Source organism: Orycteropus afer, unplaced genomic scaffold (genome assembly GCF_000298275.1).
Source record: "Orycteropus afer afer isolate SDZICR_OR568_19922 unplaced genomic scaffold, OryAfe1.0 scaffold00286, whole genome shotgun sequence".
NCBI classification, from domain to species: Eukaryota; Metazoa; Chordata; class Mammalia; order Tubulidentata; family Orycteropodidae; genus Orycteropus; species Orycteropus afer.
Window position 1 is genome coordinate 2,224,491 of NW_006921873.1, and position 18,935 is coordinate 2,243,425.

The 18,935-nt window shown below is 37.0% G+C and overlaps 1 protein-coding gene across 1 annotated transcript in view; it reads right to left on the reverse strand.

Moving 5' to 3' along the window:
* TBC1D32 (TBC1 domain family member 32) overlaps positions 1-18,935 on the reverse strand; it is a 350,348-nt gene that overhangs the window by 299,104 nt on the left and 32,309 nt on the right. Inside the window, exon 2 of the mRNA XM_042782292.1 lies at positions 10,994-11,155. Within this exon, the coding sequence (XP_042638226.1) occupies positions 10,994-11,155 (162 nt within the window). The remainder of the gene's footprint in view (positions 1-10,993; positions 11,156-18,935) is intronic.

The window sequence follows — 18,935 nt, forward strand, 5'->3', positions numbered from 1 at the left end:
AGGGGAGGATGATGTTATATTACAGGGATTGCAATCAATAGCATGAAATGAAATGTGTATGAACCACTGAAAGGAAAATTGATTTGCTCTGTAAACCTTCACTCAAATCACAGTCTCAGTCCTTCTCTATCTTCCCTTCCTCTATTTTGTTCCTTCCCTTCTCCTCTGCTATACTTTGTCTATAGGCACCCATAGCCGTAATTCAGACCTGCAATGTACACTCAGGACCTAAACAAGAGTTAAGCTATCAGGATGTCCTTTCAAATAGAAAGTTAGAGGTATGTAAGAAAAGGAATTCTTGAAATTGGTAGGAGTTTGAACTGGAAAACTAAGATCTCTTTAGCTCCATGGGTCTAAAATTCTCAAGAAGAACTTACAACAAAGCTCTCCATTTAAATGCAAACACTCAAAACTTCATATGAATATTAGACTAAAACGATATCCCCAAAAACCCCAGGAATAAAAATTTTACAACTACAATGAACCATAAAAATAATCTAACCCTTCATTGCATAAATAAGGAACACGTGACCAGAGCCATTGAATCTGTACATTTATTACAAATGGACATAATATGTAAATAAACATAGTGAGTAAAGTACTGAATTTGCTATCAGAAAACCTGGATTGGGCTCCTGACTATCTATATACTCGTCATAAGTTTCAATTTCCTCAACTATAAAGTGAGATAAAAACAATACAATCTAGCTGACCTATTTCACATGACTGTAATAAGAAATAAATGAGAATATGTATCTGTAAGTGTTCTGTAAAATATTTGGCTGCTAACCAGAAGGCCAGTGGTTCAACCTCACCAGCTGCAGGAGGAAAATGAGGCAATCTACTTCCATAAAGATTGATAGCCTTGGAAACCCATTAGAGGTCGCTGTGAGTTGGAATAAATTCAATGGAGTGGGTTTAGTTTAATTTTATACATATATTCATTGTTTATCGCTATGATAATAGCAATGCATTAGAAAATTAAGCACAGAAACTTCCCGATCTTTGTATTTCAAGACAATGTGTCAACTATACCTGCATAAATCAAAGGAAGGATAAGCAATACTATTATCTCCTATAAAAGCAATAAAACATGCTGAAGGATTTGGAGAGAAATAATAGACTGAAATATTAAACATTAAAGGAATTTTAAAATATATTTTAAATTTTATCTTGAAATTACACATAATACTTAATATAAAATGCATACAATATATAACTATAAAAACATGTATTACATATAGTTATATTTTTTGAAGCCCCAGAAATTAGAAGAAAACACTAAAAGATCATGAGAAGATGGGAAAAGATTAGGAATACAGGGGAAAAAATATACAGAAAAGAACCATTACAGAGGTGAGAAAGAGTTCAGGGAACATGTAAATTTACAGTACAGCGATGTAAAGGGCTAGAAAGAGTCCTGGAAGACTTATTAGACTAATTAGCTAAGTATATATAGAATAACTGAAGCAGGAGGACCTATCTTTCTCCTCTATAAATTCTGAGCTGTAAAAAACAGGGAAGGGACAATGCCCTACTAGCAATCAATAGCTATCCACCAACAAACTGCCAGAGGACTGGATTACAGCTGGGCACAGGACTAAGTAAGACACATTTCCTAGCCTCCTTTGCAGCTAGGTACAAACATGTAGACAACATAAAGTCCCTGTCTCCTTAAAAGTTATAATTATTTCATTTAATGAAGTATAAAATTAAATCTCAATGACATACAGGCTAAGAGCACAGCATAATTGAAATCCATAAAATACCTGTAAATTTCATTATAGACATATTTCTATTACTCCTTTTAGAAAACCCTAGCATGAATTCTTGCTAGAGAAATACCAATAAAATGGCCATTAAGAGAGATAATAATAATTTCTAAAATTAAGTTTAAAAAAAAGAAAAAACACCTAGAGAGTCAGGCCCTCAATGTAAAGCTATATGAACTAGAACTGAATAGCACTCATTACAATTTTGAAGAAGTTAAAGAAAAGCAGATCTAGGATAGAATACACCCACTCCTTTCTTACAGACATAGTTAGGTTCCAAAGACCAGGCTGTTATGTAAAAATTGATGTTACGTGAAAATGGAGAATGACCACATCAGATCACAAAAGGGAAGATAACTACATCATTACACACCTGACAAATTATACTATTACATAACTGTCAAATTATACCATTATATAACTGTCAAATTATATCATTACATAACTTGTCAAATTAAATCAGTGCTAAATTCTATCACTACATAACTGTCAAACAACTAAGAATCATGGCCCAGTCAAGTTGACACATAACTTTATCCATCACAGCCAGCATTACTCTTGCCTCAAACCTCAGTGTTCGTTATTGCCAGACATATATCGTTAATGTACAAAATAGTCAGAGAGTAGATGTTATACTATTGTCATAAATGTGAAATGTTAAATTATGAGACTGTTGGTAAGTGAGGAGTAGGTGTACAGCCACCAGTGAGTGCATTCCTTCATACTCTAAGAAGTTCTAAAATAAAAAAATACAGAAAGAAGCAGCTCTAAGAGCTAGTAAATAAATCCCATATCAATTAAAACTGAAAACTAACATAGTAAGTACTTCTACTCATTACTTGAGTAATAGAGTTTTCCACAGATGTCCAAAAGTAAAGTGTTTCTATGAAATGTGTCATAAGTCAAAATGGCGTAGAGTGTAGAAGCAATTACTATTATTTTATATGGGAAAAATATTTGAGCATTTCCAGATCCAAAAAATAACCTACCAGTCATATCAAATAACATATAAAATCTAAAACAGCACTAACATCTACTGTTCACAGACACAGTTCAAAGTTATGGCAGTTTGATGCTGTGATGCTACGTGCAGTTCCCAAGGAAGGAACTTGGCAATGCCACTCTCACTGTTCAGGATGCACTCTGTCTCTTTAATGGCTCACTGAAAAACAAATCCTGATCACTAGTTTCACTTTTTGTCTTTTTTCATAAATGCAAAAATCTTTGGATTTCCCTCGGTTAGTGAAAACAGGTTCTAACATAGGTCTTTTGTAAAAGCGAAGTGGTATAAAGCTAACTTTCAAAGAGCAGGAAATACCAGATAGTATAGTTCCTACAAAATGAATTTTTTCCACATGCAAACATTTGAAAAATAAGCATAAAACTGTTCAATTAGGAAAATGATTTATAATTGTTATAGTAAAAATATTATTAATAGATGTACTGTGATTAGCCATAAATAATTTCTGAAGACTCACAAAAAAAAATAGTAATAATTTGAATGAAAACAATACTCTGTAGATCTTAAAATCCTTCATCCATTGTTCACATAACAGAAGACAAACATTCATTAAGTCATTTCAGATCTTTACAAGGTAATTATTATTGTATTAATTTTTACACATGGAATCACTAAAACACAGGAAAATTAAATGGCTTATCCAGAGATAAAAAGTAATTTCCTAAAAGTCCCATATAAAACTCTACTCGTAGCATTAAAAATAACTTTATTATCTGACTAATAAAATATTTTAGTACTCCTCTGAATAAGCTTAATAATACTCATAGAGGTAGACTAAAAGTAATTATAACATTATCCAAAGATGGAAATTAATCTATTTTTTTGCTTTTCTCCAAATAAAGAAATAAGAAATATTTATCTCTGTGACTTTTACATAATACATATTAATTGTTTAATTTATATTTGTTTATTTATATTTGTTAAATTTATAAATAGCCAAACACTGTCACATTGTTCAAACAATACCATTTATTTAAACAATAAAATCAACTGTTACCAAGGGGAAGAGTTACTGCCCGAAGTAATAAAAATAAGCGTACCTATCCAAAAACAAATTAGATGTAACGCTTTAAAATGCAGTAAGCTCAGATATATACTCAATTTTTCTGATATTGGCAAGATGAGCTATTATATAGTAAGTTCCTACACCTGCTTTTAGGCTCCAATAGGAAGCAACCATCATGCCCCCCAACACATAGAGAAATTCACGCCAAAAGCATCTAGAGATATCACATACATCCCAGCCCAGAGATTTAACAAACAAAGCAACTAATTTGGACAAAAGGAATTTTAAATTTTATGTTTATAAATTACACATAATATTTAATATAAAATTTATATAATATATAACCGTAAACTATATGTCCCAATCATTATCAAAACTTAACTTGTGGGATTCAAATGTAAACATTTTAGTGCAAGTAAAATTTAATGTAGTTTTTATTAGAATCAAAAAATATTGTCATTCACCTTAAAAAAGCAATATTTAACTTTAGGTAATATACTTTAAAATGCCTGGTAATCTGAAATTAGAAGGGTCTCACTCAACTTAAGAATAGTATTACACTATTAAGCACAATTTAAGGAAAAACTAGAAAACAGTTTCACTTGAACATGCTGCCCTTCATAGCCCTAAAGTCTTCCATGTTAGACTTTATTCAAATCATAAAACATAGCCATCTACCTTCAGAAAGAAATTCTTAACTTTAGGTAATACAAAATGTTTGCTAATAAGACTAGAAGTATCTAAATTTAAGAATATTGTTTGATAATTTCCACATTCTGTTAGACCACATTTCTTTAGAATGGGCACATATATGCATCTCTTCCAGTCAGTTTTCCAGTTGGAAATTATCGAACAATATCCTTAATATCACATGCAAGTAAAATTTTGCTGAAGATAATTCAAAAATAGTGACAGCAGTACATCAATAGATAACCACCAGAAATTCAACCTGGATTCAAAAGAGAGCATGGAATAACGGATATCACTGCTGATGTCAGATGGATCTTGGCTGAAAGCAAAGAATACTAGAAAGATGTTTACCTGTTTTTTACTGACTATGCAAAGGTAGTCAACTGTGTGGAACATAACAAATTATGGATAACATTGAGAAGAATGGGAATTCCAGAGCACTTAATTGTACACATAAAGAATCTGGACATAGTCTAAGAAGTAATCACTCGAACACACTTACTAAATCTGTATGATGAGTAAATAATCCACGAAGATGGACTATATGAAGAAGAATGGAGCATCATGATTGGAGGAAGACTCATTAACAATCTGTAATATGCAGATGACACAACTTTGTTTACTGAACGTGAACATGACTTGAAGCACTTACTAAAGATGAAAGACTGCAGCCTTCAGTATGAATTACACCTCAACATAAAGAAAACAAAAATCCTCACATCTGGACTAATAAGCAACATCACAATTAATGGAAAAAGATTGAAGTTGTCAGGGATTTCATTTTCCTTGGATCCACAATTGCAGTGTAGTAAATTACATGGTATGGTTTCTCTAGCCATAGTATTTGTAACTCCCACTTTGCCATGAACAACTGAATAGCTGATTGTTAAAGTCATCTACCTTGTGCATTTCTGTTGGAGCAGCACAAAGCAATCTTCTGGGAATTTCACTTTCTCTCAGGGGTATAGAATAATGATATTGGGATTGGCTGCTTTGGCCATTCTGCCAGACTGAAAAGGAGCCCTCCTGAGGGAGAAGAGTCTCTCTGACTGCCAGCTGAGAGAGACTTACTGCTGAAAGAGACATGATGCTGAGAAAGAGATGTGAGAGAAACACATTGCTGAGAAAGAGACATGCTACTGAGAGCCTGAGAGAGATGGCTGACTGCTAAGAGAGACAGCTAGCTGCTGAGAGAGACAGCTAGCTGCTGAGAGAGACAGCCCACTGTTGAAAGAGATGGCCAGTTGCTAAGAAGGAGGCCTGGCTGCTGAGAGAGACAGTAGGCTGAGAGAAATTGAGCACATTTCTGAACTTGAATTATAGCCTATTGCTTCCCTAATAAACCTCATAATCTGTGAGTTGTGTGTGGCCACTGCAGTGAATTACTGAACCCAGTAGAGAGCTGGTGGGTACACAGGAGGAACAGCTGGTGACAAGGTTAGTAAGAGGGTTAGAGGGTGGCAGCATGTCTGGCCTCATAAGAAAAGGCCTTGGGTTGCTGCTGATGATTCTGTCTTCCTCTTGTGTAGTCAGAGGATGGCGGAAGATGTTGCCTCCCTGCTCCTTTAGCAACAGTCAACACCCATGGAAGCAGCAGTCAAGAAATCAGACAATGTAATGCACAGGGAAAATCTCTTGCAAAAGACCTCTTTAAAGTGTTAAAGAGCAAAGATGTCACTTTGAAGACTAAGGTGCGCCTGACCAAGCCATGGTATTTTCAATAGCCTCATTTGCCTGTGATAGCTGGACAACGAATAAGAAGACTGAAGAACTGAGGTATTTGAATTGTGGTGTTGGTGAAGAATACAGAAAATACTACAAACTGCTAAAAGAACTAACAAATCTGTCTTGGAACAAGTATATAATGTTCCACTCCCTGGAAAAGGATATGATATTGGGTAAAGTAGAAGGTCAGGGAAAGACTGAAAAAAAAAAAATGAGTTGACACAGTGGCTGCGATGATGGACTCAAGCAGAGCAAAGACTTTAAGGACAACGCAGGGCCAGGCACTGTTCCATTCAGTCGTACACAGGGCTACTGTGAGCTGAAGCCAACAGCACCTAACAACAACAACAAACTTAAGAACAGAATTACACTCATGAGCATGATTCAAGGAAAAAGTAGAAAACTGCTCTACTTTACCATCCTGCCCTTTTTGGCCCTAAAGTCTTCTGTGCCATCACATTTAATTCTAGAATAAGGAAAAAAAAAAAATAGACTATCATTCATGCTGATGCAAATATATGTGAAAGGGTAAAAGGCAATTCAAATGAAGAACGTCCAAGTAGCTGAACTTCTTTATAAGGACGAACCCTCATCTCTTCTGTCATCCAATTCCACCTCTATTTTAACAGCATCTTGCATGAGAGCATTTTGTAATGCTGTTCCACTGCTCAAGGACCAAGAGTGATACAATAATGTCTATGGTATCTACTTGTCTCCAATTCTTTTGTTGTTGTTGTTGTTAGGTGCCATTGAGTCAGCTCTGACTCACAGAGACCCTATGTAAAACAGAATGAAACACTGCCTAGTCCTGCACCAACCTCATAATCCTTGCTATACCTGAGCCCATCACTGAAGCCACTGTGTCAACACATCCCATTGAGGGCCTTCTCCTTTTTTGGTGACCCTCCACTTTACCAAGCATGACATCCTTTTCCAGGAAATGGTCCCCTCTGACTACATGGCCAAAGTAGGTGAGATGAAGTCTGGTCATTCTCGCTTCCAAGAAACAGTCCAGTTGCACTTCTAGGACAGATTAGTTCTTCCGGCTGTCCATAGTACTTTCAGTATTTTTTGCCAAGATCACAACTCAAAAGCATCAACCCTTCCTGCTCTTCCTTATTGCTTGTCCAGCTTTCACATGCATGTGAGACAACTGAAAATATCATGGCTTGGGTCAGGCACACCTTAGTCTTCAAAGAGACATCTTTGCTCTTCAGCACTTTAAAGAGATCTTTTACAGGAGATTTGCCCAGTGCAGTACGTCACCTGATTTCTTGACTGCTGTTTCCATTGGTATTGATGGTGGATTCAAACAATATGAAATCTTTGACAACTTCAATCTTTTCTCCTTTTATTGTAATGCTACTTACTGGTCCAGTTGTGAAGATTTTCATTTTCTTTATGTTGAGGTATAATCCACCATACTGCAGACTGTAGTCTTCAATCTTCACCAGTAAGTGCTTCAAGTCATCTTCACTTTCAGCAAGCAAGGCTGTGTCATCTGTACAGCACAGGTTGTTCATGAGTCTTCCTCCAAACCTGATGCTGTGTTCTTCTTCATATAGTTCAGCTTCTCAGATTATTTGCTCAGTATACATATTGAATAAGTATGGTGAAATGATACAGCCTTGATGCACTCTCTTCCTGATTCTGAACCATGCAGTATCCCTTTGTCAGTTTGTCATACCATGGTGGTTTGCGTGTTGCTGTGAGGCTGGAGGCTATAACACCAATATTTCAAATACCAGCATACTCACCCATGGTAGACAAGTTTCAGCTTCCAAACTAAGACAGACTCAGAAGAAGGAAGGAGCCATGCACTTAAAGAACTGGCCAGTGAAAACCTTATGGCTTCAATTTTAGGTCTCCATTAATCTGATCAACTTTCAACTTCATGACTTCTTTAGTCAAAAGACATAGTTTTTAAAGCACCAAAAGCAGGCAGAAATGGTATCTCTCACTATTTTCTGAGAGGTCAGAAAAGTGGGCAATTAATATACATGGAGAATACCATTAAAGGATTGAAGGTCAGATATGAATATACCAGTATTCCTGTCCTTAGGAAGCTACAATAGATTAGCAGGGAGTCATAATACAAATAGCTCAAAAAAGAATATAAATTCCTACAAAGGCAACATACAGTGAAAAGTGTCCCAGAAAAACAAGCTCTACAATGGGCTCTAATACCAGACAACTTTACCACCCAAGACATGTTACTTAATTTACCTCTCTAAGCCTATAAAATACTAGGAGCTCTGGTAGCATAGTGCCAAAAGCACTTGACTGCTAACCAGAAGGCTGAGGGTTCAAATCACCAGCCACTCCTCAGAAGGAATGTTAGGCAATCTACTTCTGTAGTGATACTGCCTCGGAAACCCAAGGAGGGATCGCTATGAGTCGAGGCAACTCAACGGCACATAACAACAAGAAGCCTATAAAATGAGAGTCTTAGGACACATTATATCTAAGGTATTTTCCAGCAAGGATATCCTAAAGTTCTGTGGAATTAAAATTAATGTAATAAATTCTGAGGTCATAAGTAACTAACTTCTTTGAATTTTTCTTGATTCCCCATGTCAGGCTGAATGACTCTTTTAAGAATCTTTAATTTCCCCTAGTATCTATCCTCCATTCCTTCTATAAACCAGTATAACTCCTCCCCTAAATTTTCACTGTGGGTACACAGGCAACAGCTAGATATTAAATATCTCAGTCTCCACTACAGATACAGGTGTGAGCATGTGACCAAGTTTTAGTCAACAAAAAGTTAATGAAAAAAAAAAAAAAAAGAAGAAGCTACTTGCCCTCCATTTCTCTTTACTTGGCCAGGCTAAAGAACAGTTGTGAAGTTAATATGCCTGCTTCAATCAGTCAGATGAAAGCAAAACTCCAGGGCAGGGGTTGACAAATTATGGCCTGCGAGCCAAATCCGGCCTACCACTCACATTTTGTAAAAAAAGGTTCTGTTGGAAAGCATTCAGGCTCTTTCATTTACATATCGTCTATGACTCCTTTAGTGCTGTAACAATTCACAAAGCCTAAGGTATTTAAACTGTCCTTTACAGAAAAAATGTGTAAGGCCCTGTCCTAAGACATGATGGAACAACAAAATGAAAGCAACTAGCTTTCCTAGATGGACCAACTAGCAGATGTATCTATCCACTCTGCACTAATGAACTTCTGACCCATTATATAAGAAGGAAGGAGCTCTGGTGGCATAATACCTAAGGCACCTGACTGCTAACCAGAAACCTGGTGGTTCAAACCCAGCCACTCCTCGGAAGGAAGACAGGGCAATCTACTTCCATAGTGATACTGCCTGGGAAACCCAAGGAGGAGTCACTATGAGTGGGGGCTGACTTGATGGCAAATAACAACAACAACACACAAGGGGGGAAAATGTATTGTTTGTTGTTGCTAGGGGCTGTCAAGTCAGCTCCAATTCACAGTGACCCTATATACAACTAAACAAAACATTAGTCAGTGCTGTGCCACCTTCACAATTACTATTGTTATGCTTGAGCCCATTGTTGCAGTCACTGCGTCAATCTATCTCATCAAGGGCCTTGCTGATTGAGTCACTGTATTTTGGTGTCTCTTTGTCATGCTGCTTAATATGTATTCTAACAAATGTAACTTCTCTCTATGTGTCCAAAAGAACTTTTACATATATTACGCCACTTACTAAACAGCTCTGGTGACATTGTGCCTAAGGCACTTGACTGCTAATTAGAAGGTTGGCAGTTCAACTCCACCAGCCGCTCTGTGGAAGGAAGGCTGGGCAATCTACTTTCGTAAAGATTTACCACCTCAGAAACCCAAAGGGGTCACTATGAGTCGGAATCAACTCAATGGCAGTGAGTTTGGTTTGGTTTTGGTATGCCACTGACTACACAGTATCGAAAATATTTCAAATTTCTATTTCAGTGTAATGTCAAACATCTCATTACAGTATGAATTATTGGAAGGTAGGAGGTATCCTGTTACCTTTATTGTCCCAGAACCTAATATATAGTAGCTACTCTTTAAATGTGTTATACTGATGACAAAGGAGCAAAATAGAAAGTGATGTATTGCTAAAGCCAAAATTACTTCAACTATCATTGAAATAAAGCTGATTATACTGACAAGAGAAACTCTCAACAATTTAGTCAACAAATACCTATTTAGCCCCTAAAATAGGTAGCATTTTTCTAGGTAGGCACTAAGAACACAGAAACAGACAAAATATCAAATTATATGTCTTTATACAGCTTACATTCTAGTGGGGAGACACTGAAATAAGCAGGAAAAAAAGCAAATACATTTTCTTTATTAATCAGTAGCAGTAAGTACCAAAAAGAAAAAAGTTCTTTCTGATAAAATTACATTTGAACAAAGACCTAAAAAAAAGTGAACAAGTAAACCACACAAATATCTGAGTACAAAGTCTCTAGGTAGCAAAAGCAATGGGAGTGCAAAGGCCCTGAGGGAGGGCCTTGCTTGGCTAGAGAAAGGGCAAGGAGACCAGTGTGACTTGAGCAGAGTAAGAGTGAATGTGCCAAGAAATGAGATAGGAGACAGAGCAGAAGGCTCAGGGTGGGCCTTCTAGGCCATAAGAAAAATTGTAGATTTTTCTCTGAGTGAGATGTGAAGACCAGAAAGTTTTGAGCCGAAATGTGACATGAACCATTCTGACTGTTATGAGGGAAACAGTGTACGGGGCATAGGTTAAAAGCCTTTTCAAGAAACTTGTAGAGAGAAAAAATTACTTCAAAATATGACTATGGGCATACTCACTCTTTAGATTCCTGAGTTCTTTTAGTAACACACTGTACAACTGTGTCATAGCCAGGTTCTTCCCTTTGATTCTGATCAGATATGCATTTTTCCATTTCCTCTTCAATCATAGACCCCAAAGTGTTGCATATGTATTGTCTAAGGTATTTCACAAATTCATAGCTGAAACAAATATTTAAAAATAAATGATGTCAATATCATAAGCGCACTTATTATTCATATCCACAAAAATACGTTAGCATAGAAAAAAGTGTTAATGTTAACATAACATAAAATGTTACCACTGAAAAGAAATCATCAAGCTAATCTGAGTATTTGTTTTGTTTTGTTTTCATCTAGAACATTTTGAAAAGATCACCCTTTAAAGAAGACCTCACTGGGGTAGGGGTAGAGGGAGTAGGTTCAGAAACAATCAATTTTTAGTGTGTTGAAGTCTTTTCACATTCCTTTTACATACGTGTCCCTATCTTTAATGTGTGATACTCAAGAATGGGGAAAGTAGTTGGTAACGATTTTCATAATTATTCAAGCTGGTAAGAAAGATCAGACTAGAATAATAGTAATTATGTAAGAATAAATAGGAAAATGTTAAAACTCTGATCATCAGAACAGAAGCAATTTTGTGTACATGAAAGTGATCATTATGATTTGAATTCTACATAATGAGCTTTGGCATGACTAATTTTAAAGAAAGAAATGTCTCAGGCAGTTATATACACTGGACATTTTTCTTCACATTGTTAGGTCGATATTATTAATTTGCAAGCCAAGACAATATAGCAAATACGAGAAGGCAAAAGTTCTGGAAAGTGGATAATTAATAGCTAATTTTTTTGTAAAACATTTACTTAAAAATCATTACGTATAATTTACATCATAAGTTTGAAAGGTTAAAATTTTTGTGGTCTCCCTAATGACTAAAATGAATTAGGATGGGTTACTATTTTAACTGTCACTATACTCAAGAATTCAAATATGTCACTGTATAAGAACCTAACATGAATACAGTACAGGAGATCAAGGAGGCCCTGAATCACTTACTTTCCATAATTATGGGTCCATCATGATCCCCACTATATAGTCTTTAACCCAATATTTACTGAAAGTCCTCCAAGGAAAAACCACCAAAGACAGAGAGCCAAAGGATTTCTTCTTCAATTTTAACTACTTTTGACTGGGATTTCCTTCTCTGGCTGATTCTCCTGACCTCTAAATACATCACTACTTTCTGGAATCACCATGGCTGCCTCAGTAGTATACTGGCAGACCTACCACAGAAAGTGCAGGCCTCAAAAGTAACAAAATGATAACCATAATATACATAAAACATTGACAATTTAACAACAAAAATATAAATAACCCAATCACAAAATGTCAAAGCATCTTAATAGACATTCCACCAGTGAGGGTATTCATACGGCCACCAAACACATGAAAAGATGGTCAGCATCATTAGCCATCAGAGAGGTGCAAAGCAAAACCACAACAAAATACCATTACACTCCCAGTAGGATGGCTAAGATAGAAAACAAATAATAATAATAACAACTAATATTGGCAAAGAAATGGAGAGATTGGAACCTTACCCACTGATGGTGGGAATGTAAAATGTATAGCTGCTCTGGAAAACAATGTGGCAGTTCCTCAAAAAACTAAAACTACAACTGTCACATGACTCAGCAATTCCACTCCTAGGTATATATCCCAAACACTTGAAAGCAGAGAGTCAAAGAGAACTGTACACCAATATTCCCCACAGCACTATTCACAGTAGCCAAAAGGTGGAAACATAAATCAATGGATGAATGGATAAACAAAATGTGGTAGATACATAAAATGGAACATTACTCAACCAGTAGGAGACATGAAGTCCTGATACATGCTACAGTATGGACAGAGCTTGAAGACATTATGCTGAGTGAAATATGTCAATCACAAAAGAAGAAATAATGTACGACCTCAATTACACAAAAGGCAAGTAAGGCAACGTATAGAGACTAAAGTTTATTGGTGTTTACCAAGGGCAGGAGAGGGAAAAGAGGGGTTAATTGTAATGAAAAATCATATTGATTAAGGATAGGGATGCACAACTGATTATTATAATTGCTGCCAATAGGTTGTACACCTGTGAAAAGTTGGAATGGCAAAAGTTGTTTGATATATTTTTTACAAGGACCAAAAAAAAAAAGGAGTAGCTGCTGAGGCTGCTTATGTACAACCAAACACCTCATGTGGGATTTGGTTTTTTGGTGTGGATGTTTATGGTCATGATTTCATGGGGCATTCCAATTAATTGGTCTAATAACGTGCAAGATTAGTGCTTATGTTCTACTTCCTAGTTTGTTCCATAGGGCCTGGGATCTGAAAAGTTTGCAAGTAGCCATTCAAAGCACAATTAGTCTCCATTTACTGGGAACAACAAAGGAAGAAGGAGAATCAGAAAAAAAAGAGGAAGATGTGGAATGTGTGGCTAATAGCATCCTTTGCTGTGAGACCAAAAGAACTACACAGTGCCCAGCCACCATTAGAGAACAACTTGATCCAAGATTTCATTAAAGAATCCTGATCAAAAGGGGGAAAATACAGATCAGAATTTCAAATGGCGTATGGACTCTAGACTTTCTGGAGCCATGGACAGTAGATGAACCCCTGAAACTACTGCCCTGAGATCTTTAAACTGTAAACCAAAAATTTTAAACCAAACAGTAGCTTAGTTTAACTAGTAATGAGCTTAACTAATTAAAAAAAAAAAAAAAAAAAAGGTCTACCTTTAACATTATGCTCTTTTAAAAATTATCTATCCAGGATCAAATTGATAAAAGCAACTGGAAAGAGTAGATACGAACCTTATAGGGCAATGAATTTATGTTAATGGAGGAGGAACAACTCAGGAAAGGAAGGTGAGACTAGTTACACAACTAGAAGAGAGTAATCAATGCAGAAATTGTTCCATTAGTATGTGTTCTGCTGTATATATTCTCATACAAACAACAAAATAAAGTTAAAGAAAAAAATAAAAAATGTCAGGGATACCAGACATGAAGCCATGTATTATTACAGACTCACAGTCCAAAAGGCTGCATCCCAGCTCCAGCTCTACCATTACTAGCTGTGTGACTTTGGACAAGTCTCAGTTTTCTAATTTATAACTTGGTGATGCTCACATCTACTTTACCCTATAACATGGAAAAATTATAGACAAGAAAGTCAAATTATATAACTCTAAACGGCCAGGAAAGAGTTTGGTAAATGTATTCTCCACCCTCATCACTTCAATTTCAGACTCAATACAAACAGGCTATTCCTTTAGCTTGGATTTAGTCCAAACTTTTCTCCAGAACCCATATATTAACTAACCACTAGACTAGGTCACTCTATGTTCCTCTACCATATCAAAGTCAACATAACCAAAAACAAATCTATCCCATCCACTCACAAAATCAATCTACCCATTTACTCACAAACCATCTCCTCATGTTTCTGTTAATGGCACCATCACTCAACCAGACTTACAGTTGCAAACAGCTTTAACAAACAGTCTTCTCAATTAAATCTCCTATCTAGTTAGTTAGCAGGTGCTATAATTCTATAAGGGAGCTCTGGTGGCATAGTGGCTAAGGCACTTGACTGCTCACCAGATGGCTGGCGGTTCAAACCCATCAGCCACTCCTCGGAAGGAAGGTTGGGCAATCCTACTTCCGTAGTGATACTGCCTCGGAAACCCAAGCAGGGGTCGCTATGAGTCAGGTCTGACTCGACGGCACTTAACAACAACAACAATAATTCTATAAATTAATTCTGCTTTTCAACTTTCCCACTGCCACCATATTAATGCTCCCATCCTCTAACAGCTAAACACTTGCAAGAACTTCTTTCAGTCCTGTAAGTCAGTGATTCTCAAACTACAGCCTGGATCAGAATCACCTGAAGGGATTATTAAAACACAGATTGCTGGACTTTATTCTATGTGTTTCTAATTCACTAGGTATAAATTCTATTTCTAACCAAACTACAGGTGATAATAATGTTGATGCTGATACTCCTGGGTCCCAGGATTGTACTTTGAAAATCACTACTCTACAAGCATTCTGCATTCAGGTTGCTTATAAAATATTTAAGATTTTTGGATCAAAATATTTCTATTTTGAAAAGTAGTCATGACCAAAAATATTTGTGAATTAATGTATATGTAGTTGCTTTATATTAAAAGTATTTAAAATATGTACATCTAATTTTTCTGATCTTCTAAATTAACTGACTTTTTTGATTAGCAGACCAAGTATCAATCTCAATTACTTTGAAGAAGCAGATCCCTAAGTAGTTTTAGGAGTCACATAGAACTAGTTTTTAATCCAGTTTGCCGACTTACTTGCTGCCCAAATTACCTATCTTGTCTGCACTTTAGTTTTTTCCATCTAAAGATGGAAAAGAATAGGGGAATAGGGAAGCCTGTACCTTGGAAAACATTAAAAGGAATCTAGATACATACCATATGCAAACACAGGGCTCAGCATCAATTTAACAATAAATGAGTGCTAGCTTTTATAACTATGGCTATTATTAACTTTAAGCCTTATTTTGTTGTTGGCATTTAGCCCTCTGAGGCTCCAATTTCCACCACTCATCCAGTTTGTTGTACTGTGGTGCTGTGTGTATTACTCTGATGCTGGAAGCTATGTCACCAACATTTCAAATAGTAACAAGGTCACCCATAGTGGGCAGGTTTCAGCAGACTTCACAGATTAAGGCAGATTAGGAATAAGGCCAGGTTCACTTCTGAAAAAACTGACCAGTGAAAACTTTATGAATAAGAGGGAAACATTGTCTCATATAAATACTTGTCTATCAGTTTGTCATACTGTGGTGGCTTGTGTGTTGCTATGAGGCTAGAGGCAATGCCATCAGTATTTCAAATACCAGCAGGGTCACCCACAGTGAACAGGTTTCAGCAGAGCTTCCAGACAAAGACAGACTCAGAAGAAGGAAAGGGCCATCCACTTCTCAAAAAACTGGCCAGGAAAAACCTCATGAACAGCAGTGAAACACTGTCTGCTAATTACTGGGAACCTTTATGAATAGCCCTGAAACACTGTCTGATATAGTACCAGAAGAGCCCCTTAGGTCGGAAGGCACTTAAAATACAAATGGGGAAGAGCTGCCTCTTCAAAGTAGAGTAGACCTTCATTATGTTGATGAAGCAAAGCTTCTGAGACCTCCATTTGCTGATTTACAAAATGGGAACAAACAGGTGCAAACATCCATTAATAATCATAATGCGGAAGGTACTAAGCATGAAGGTTGGAAACTCAGAAGTCGTCAAAAAATGAAATGGAATGCATAAAGATCAATATCCTAGGCATTAGCAAGTGGACAGATTGGTTTTGGCCATTTTGAATCAGACAACCATATGAGCTATGCAGTGTAGTAAATTACTTAGTATGGCTTTTCTACCCATAAGTCATTGTAAACTCAGTGGTGGAATGAGCAGCTGAGGAGCTCCTGATTGTAAATGTTATCCACGAGGAGTATTTCTGTTGGGAGTGGCACAAAACAATGTTCTGGGAGGTTCCCACTCTCTCTCAGGTGCTTAGAGTTCTGGTGCTGTGATTGGCTAGTTTGACCACTCTGCCAGGCTCAAAAGGAGGCCTCCTAGAGGCAGAACTCCCTCTCTGACTGCTGGCTGAGGAAGACGTGCTGCCAAAAAAGACACGTGCTGCTGGAAGAGACACGCACTGCTGGGAAAGAGACTCAAGAGACACGCGTTGCTGAGTAAGACACCAAGGGACATGCACTGCTGGGGGAGAGACTTGGCTGAGAGATGGTGGGCTGGGAGAGAGACTGAGTATTTTTCCTGAATTTGAATTGTAGTCTGGTGCTTCCCTAATAAACCTCATAATCTGTGAGTTCTGTGTGGCCACTGCAGCGAATTATTGAACCCAGGGGAGAGGTGGTGGGTGCTTTGGGAGGAACGGCTGGTGAAAGTACTGGAGGGAGGCAGCATGTCTGGCCTTGCAGTAATATGCCTTGGGTTACTGCTGGTAATCCTGTTTTCCTCTTGTGGGATTACAGGAGGTCAGAACATGTGGCCTCCTTGCTCTTCTTGCAAGCTACAATATCAGGAATGACAAATTGAAGAGGGATGGATGGCATGGAATTCATTGTCACAAAAAATGTTTCAAGATTTATCCTGAAGTACAATGCTGTCAGTAATAAGATAATATTCATATGCCTACAAGGAACACGAGTTAATGATTCAACCACCAACCATCAAAGTGAAAGATGAGGAAATTAAAGATTTTTACCAACTTCTGCAGTCTGAAATTGACCAAACATGCAACTAAGATGTATTGATAATTACTGATGATTGGAACATGAAAGTTGGAAACAAAGAAGAATCACCAGTAGCTGGAAAATATGGCCTTGGTAACAGAAATGATGCAAGAGATCACATGACAGGATTTTACAAGATCAATGACTTATTTATTGCAAATACCTTTTTTCAACAACTTAAATGGCAGCTATACATATGGACCTCACCAGATGGAACACACAGGAATTAGATCAGCTACCATCTATACAAAGAGGTGATGGAGAAGCTCAATATCTTCAGCCAAAACAAAGCCAAGAGCTGACTGTGGAACAGACCATCAATTGTTCACATGCAAGTCCAAATTGAAGATGAAGACAATTAAAGCAAGTCCATGAAACCCAAAATATGGTTTTGATTATATCCCATGTGAACTTAGAGACCATCTGAAGAACAGATTTGATGCAATCAACACCAATGACAAAAACCAAGAATGCAAAAGGTCATTAAAAAGACAAGCAAGGAATAAAAGACCAAAATGGATGTCAGAAGAGACTCTGAAACCTGCCCTTAAATGGAGAGTGGCTAAAGCCAAAGGTAGAAATGACAAGATAAAAGAGTTGAACAGAAGATTTCAAAGAGCAGATACAGACAACAAAGACAATAATTGTAATGAAATATGCAAAGACCTGGAGTTATAACGCCAAAATGGAAGAACATGCTCTGCTTGGCATTTCTCAAGCTGAAAGAACTGAAGAAAAAAATTCAAGCTTCAAGTTGCAATACTGGAATATTCTATGGGCAAAATACTGAATGATGCAGGAAGCATCAAAAGAAGATGGAAGGAATACACAGAGTCACTATACCAAAAAGAATTGGTCCATGTTCATCCATTTAAGGAGGTGGCATATGATCAAGAATTAGTAGTACTGAAGGAAGAAGTCAAAGCTGCACTGAAGGAACTGGAGAAGAACAAGTCCTCAGGAACTGACAAAATACTCATTGAGATGTTTCAACAAACAGATGCTACACTGGAGGCAGGCACTTGTCTGTACCAAGAAAGCCGGAAGACAACTACCTGGCCAACTGACTGGAAGAGATTCATATTTGTGCCTATTTCAAACAAAGTTAATTATACAGAATGTGGAAATTATTGAACAGCAGCCTTGGTAGCGTAGTGCCTAAGGCACTTACTTGATTGCTAACCAGAAGGCTGGCAGTTCAAACCCATCAGCCACTCCTTGGAAGGATGATGGGGCAATCTACTTCTGTAGTGTTACTGTCACAGAAACCCAAGGAGGGGTTGCTGTGAGTCGGGTCTGACTCGACGGCACATAACAACAACAACAACATCATTAATATTACACACAACGAAAATTTTGCTGAAGATAATTCAAAGATGGTTGCAGCAGCATACTGACAGGGTACTTCCAGAAATTCAAGTTAGATTCAGAAGACAACGTAGAATGAGGAATGTCACTGCTGATGTCAGATGAATCTTGGCTGAAAGCAAAGAATACCATAAAGATGTTTACTTGTGTTTTATTTTTATTTATTTATTTTTTTTATTAGGATTTGGGTGAAGATTTACAGAGTAAATTCACTTTTCATACAGCAGTTCACATATACTTTGTC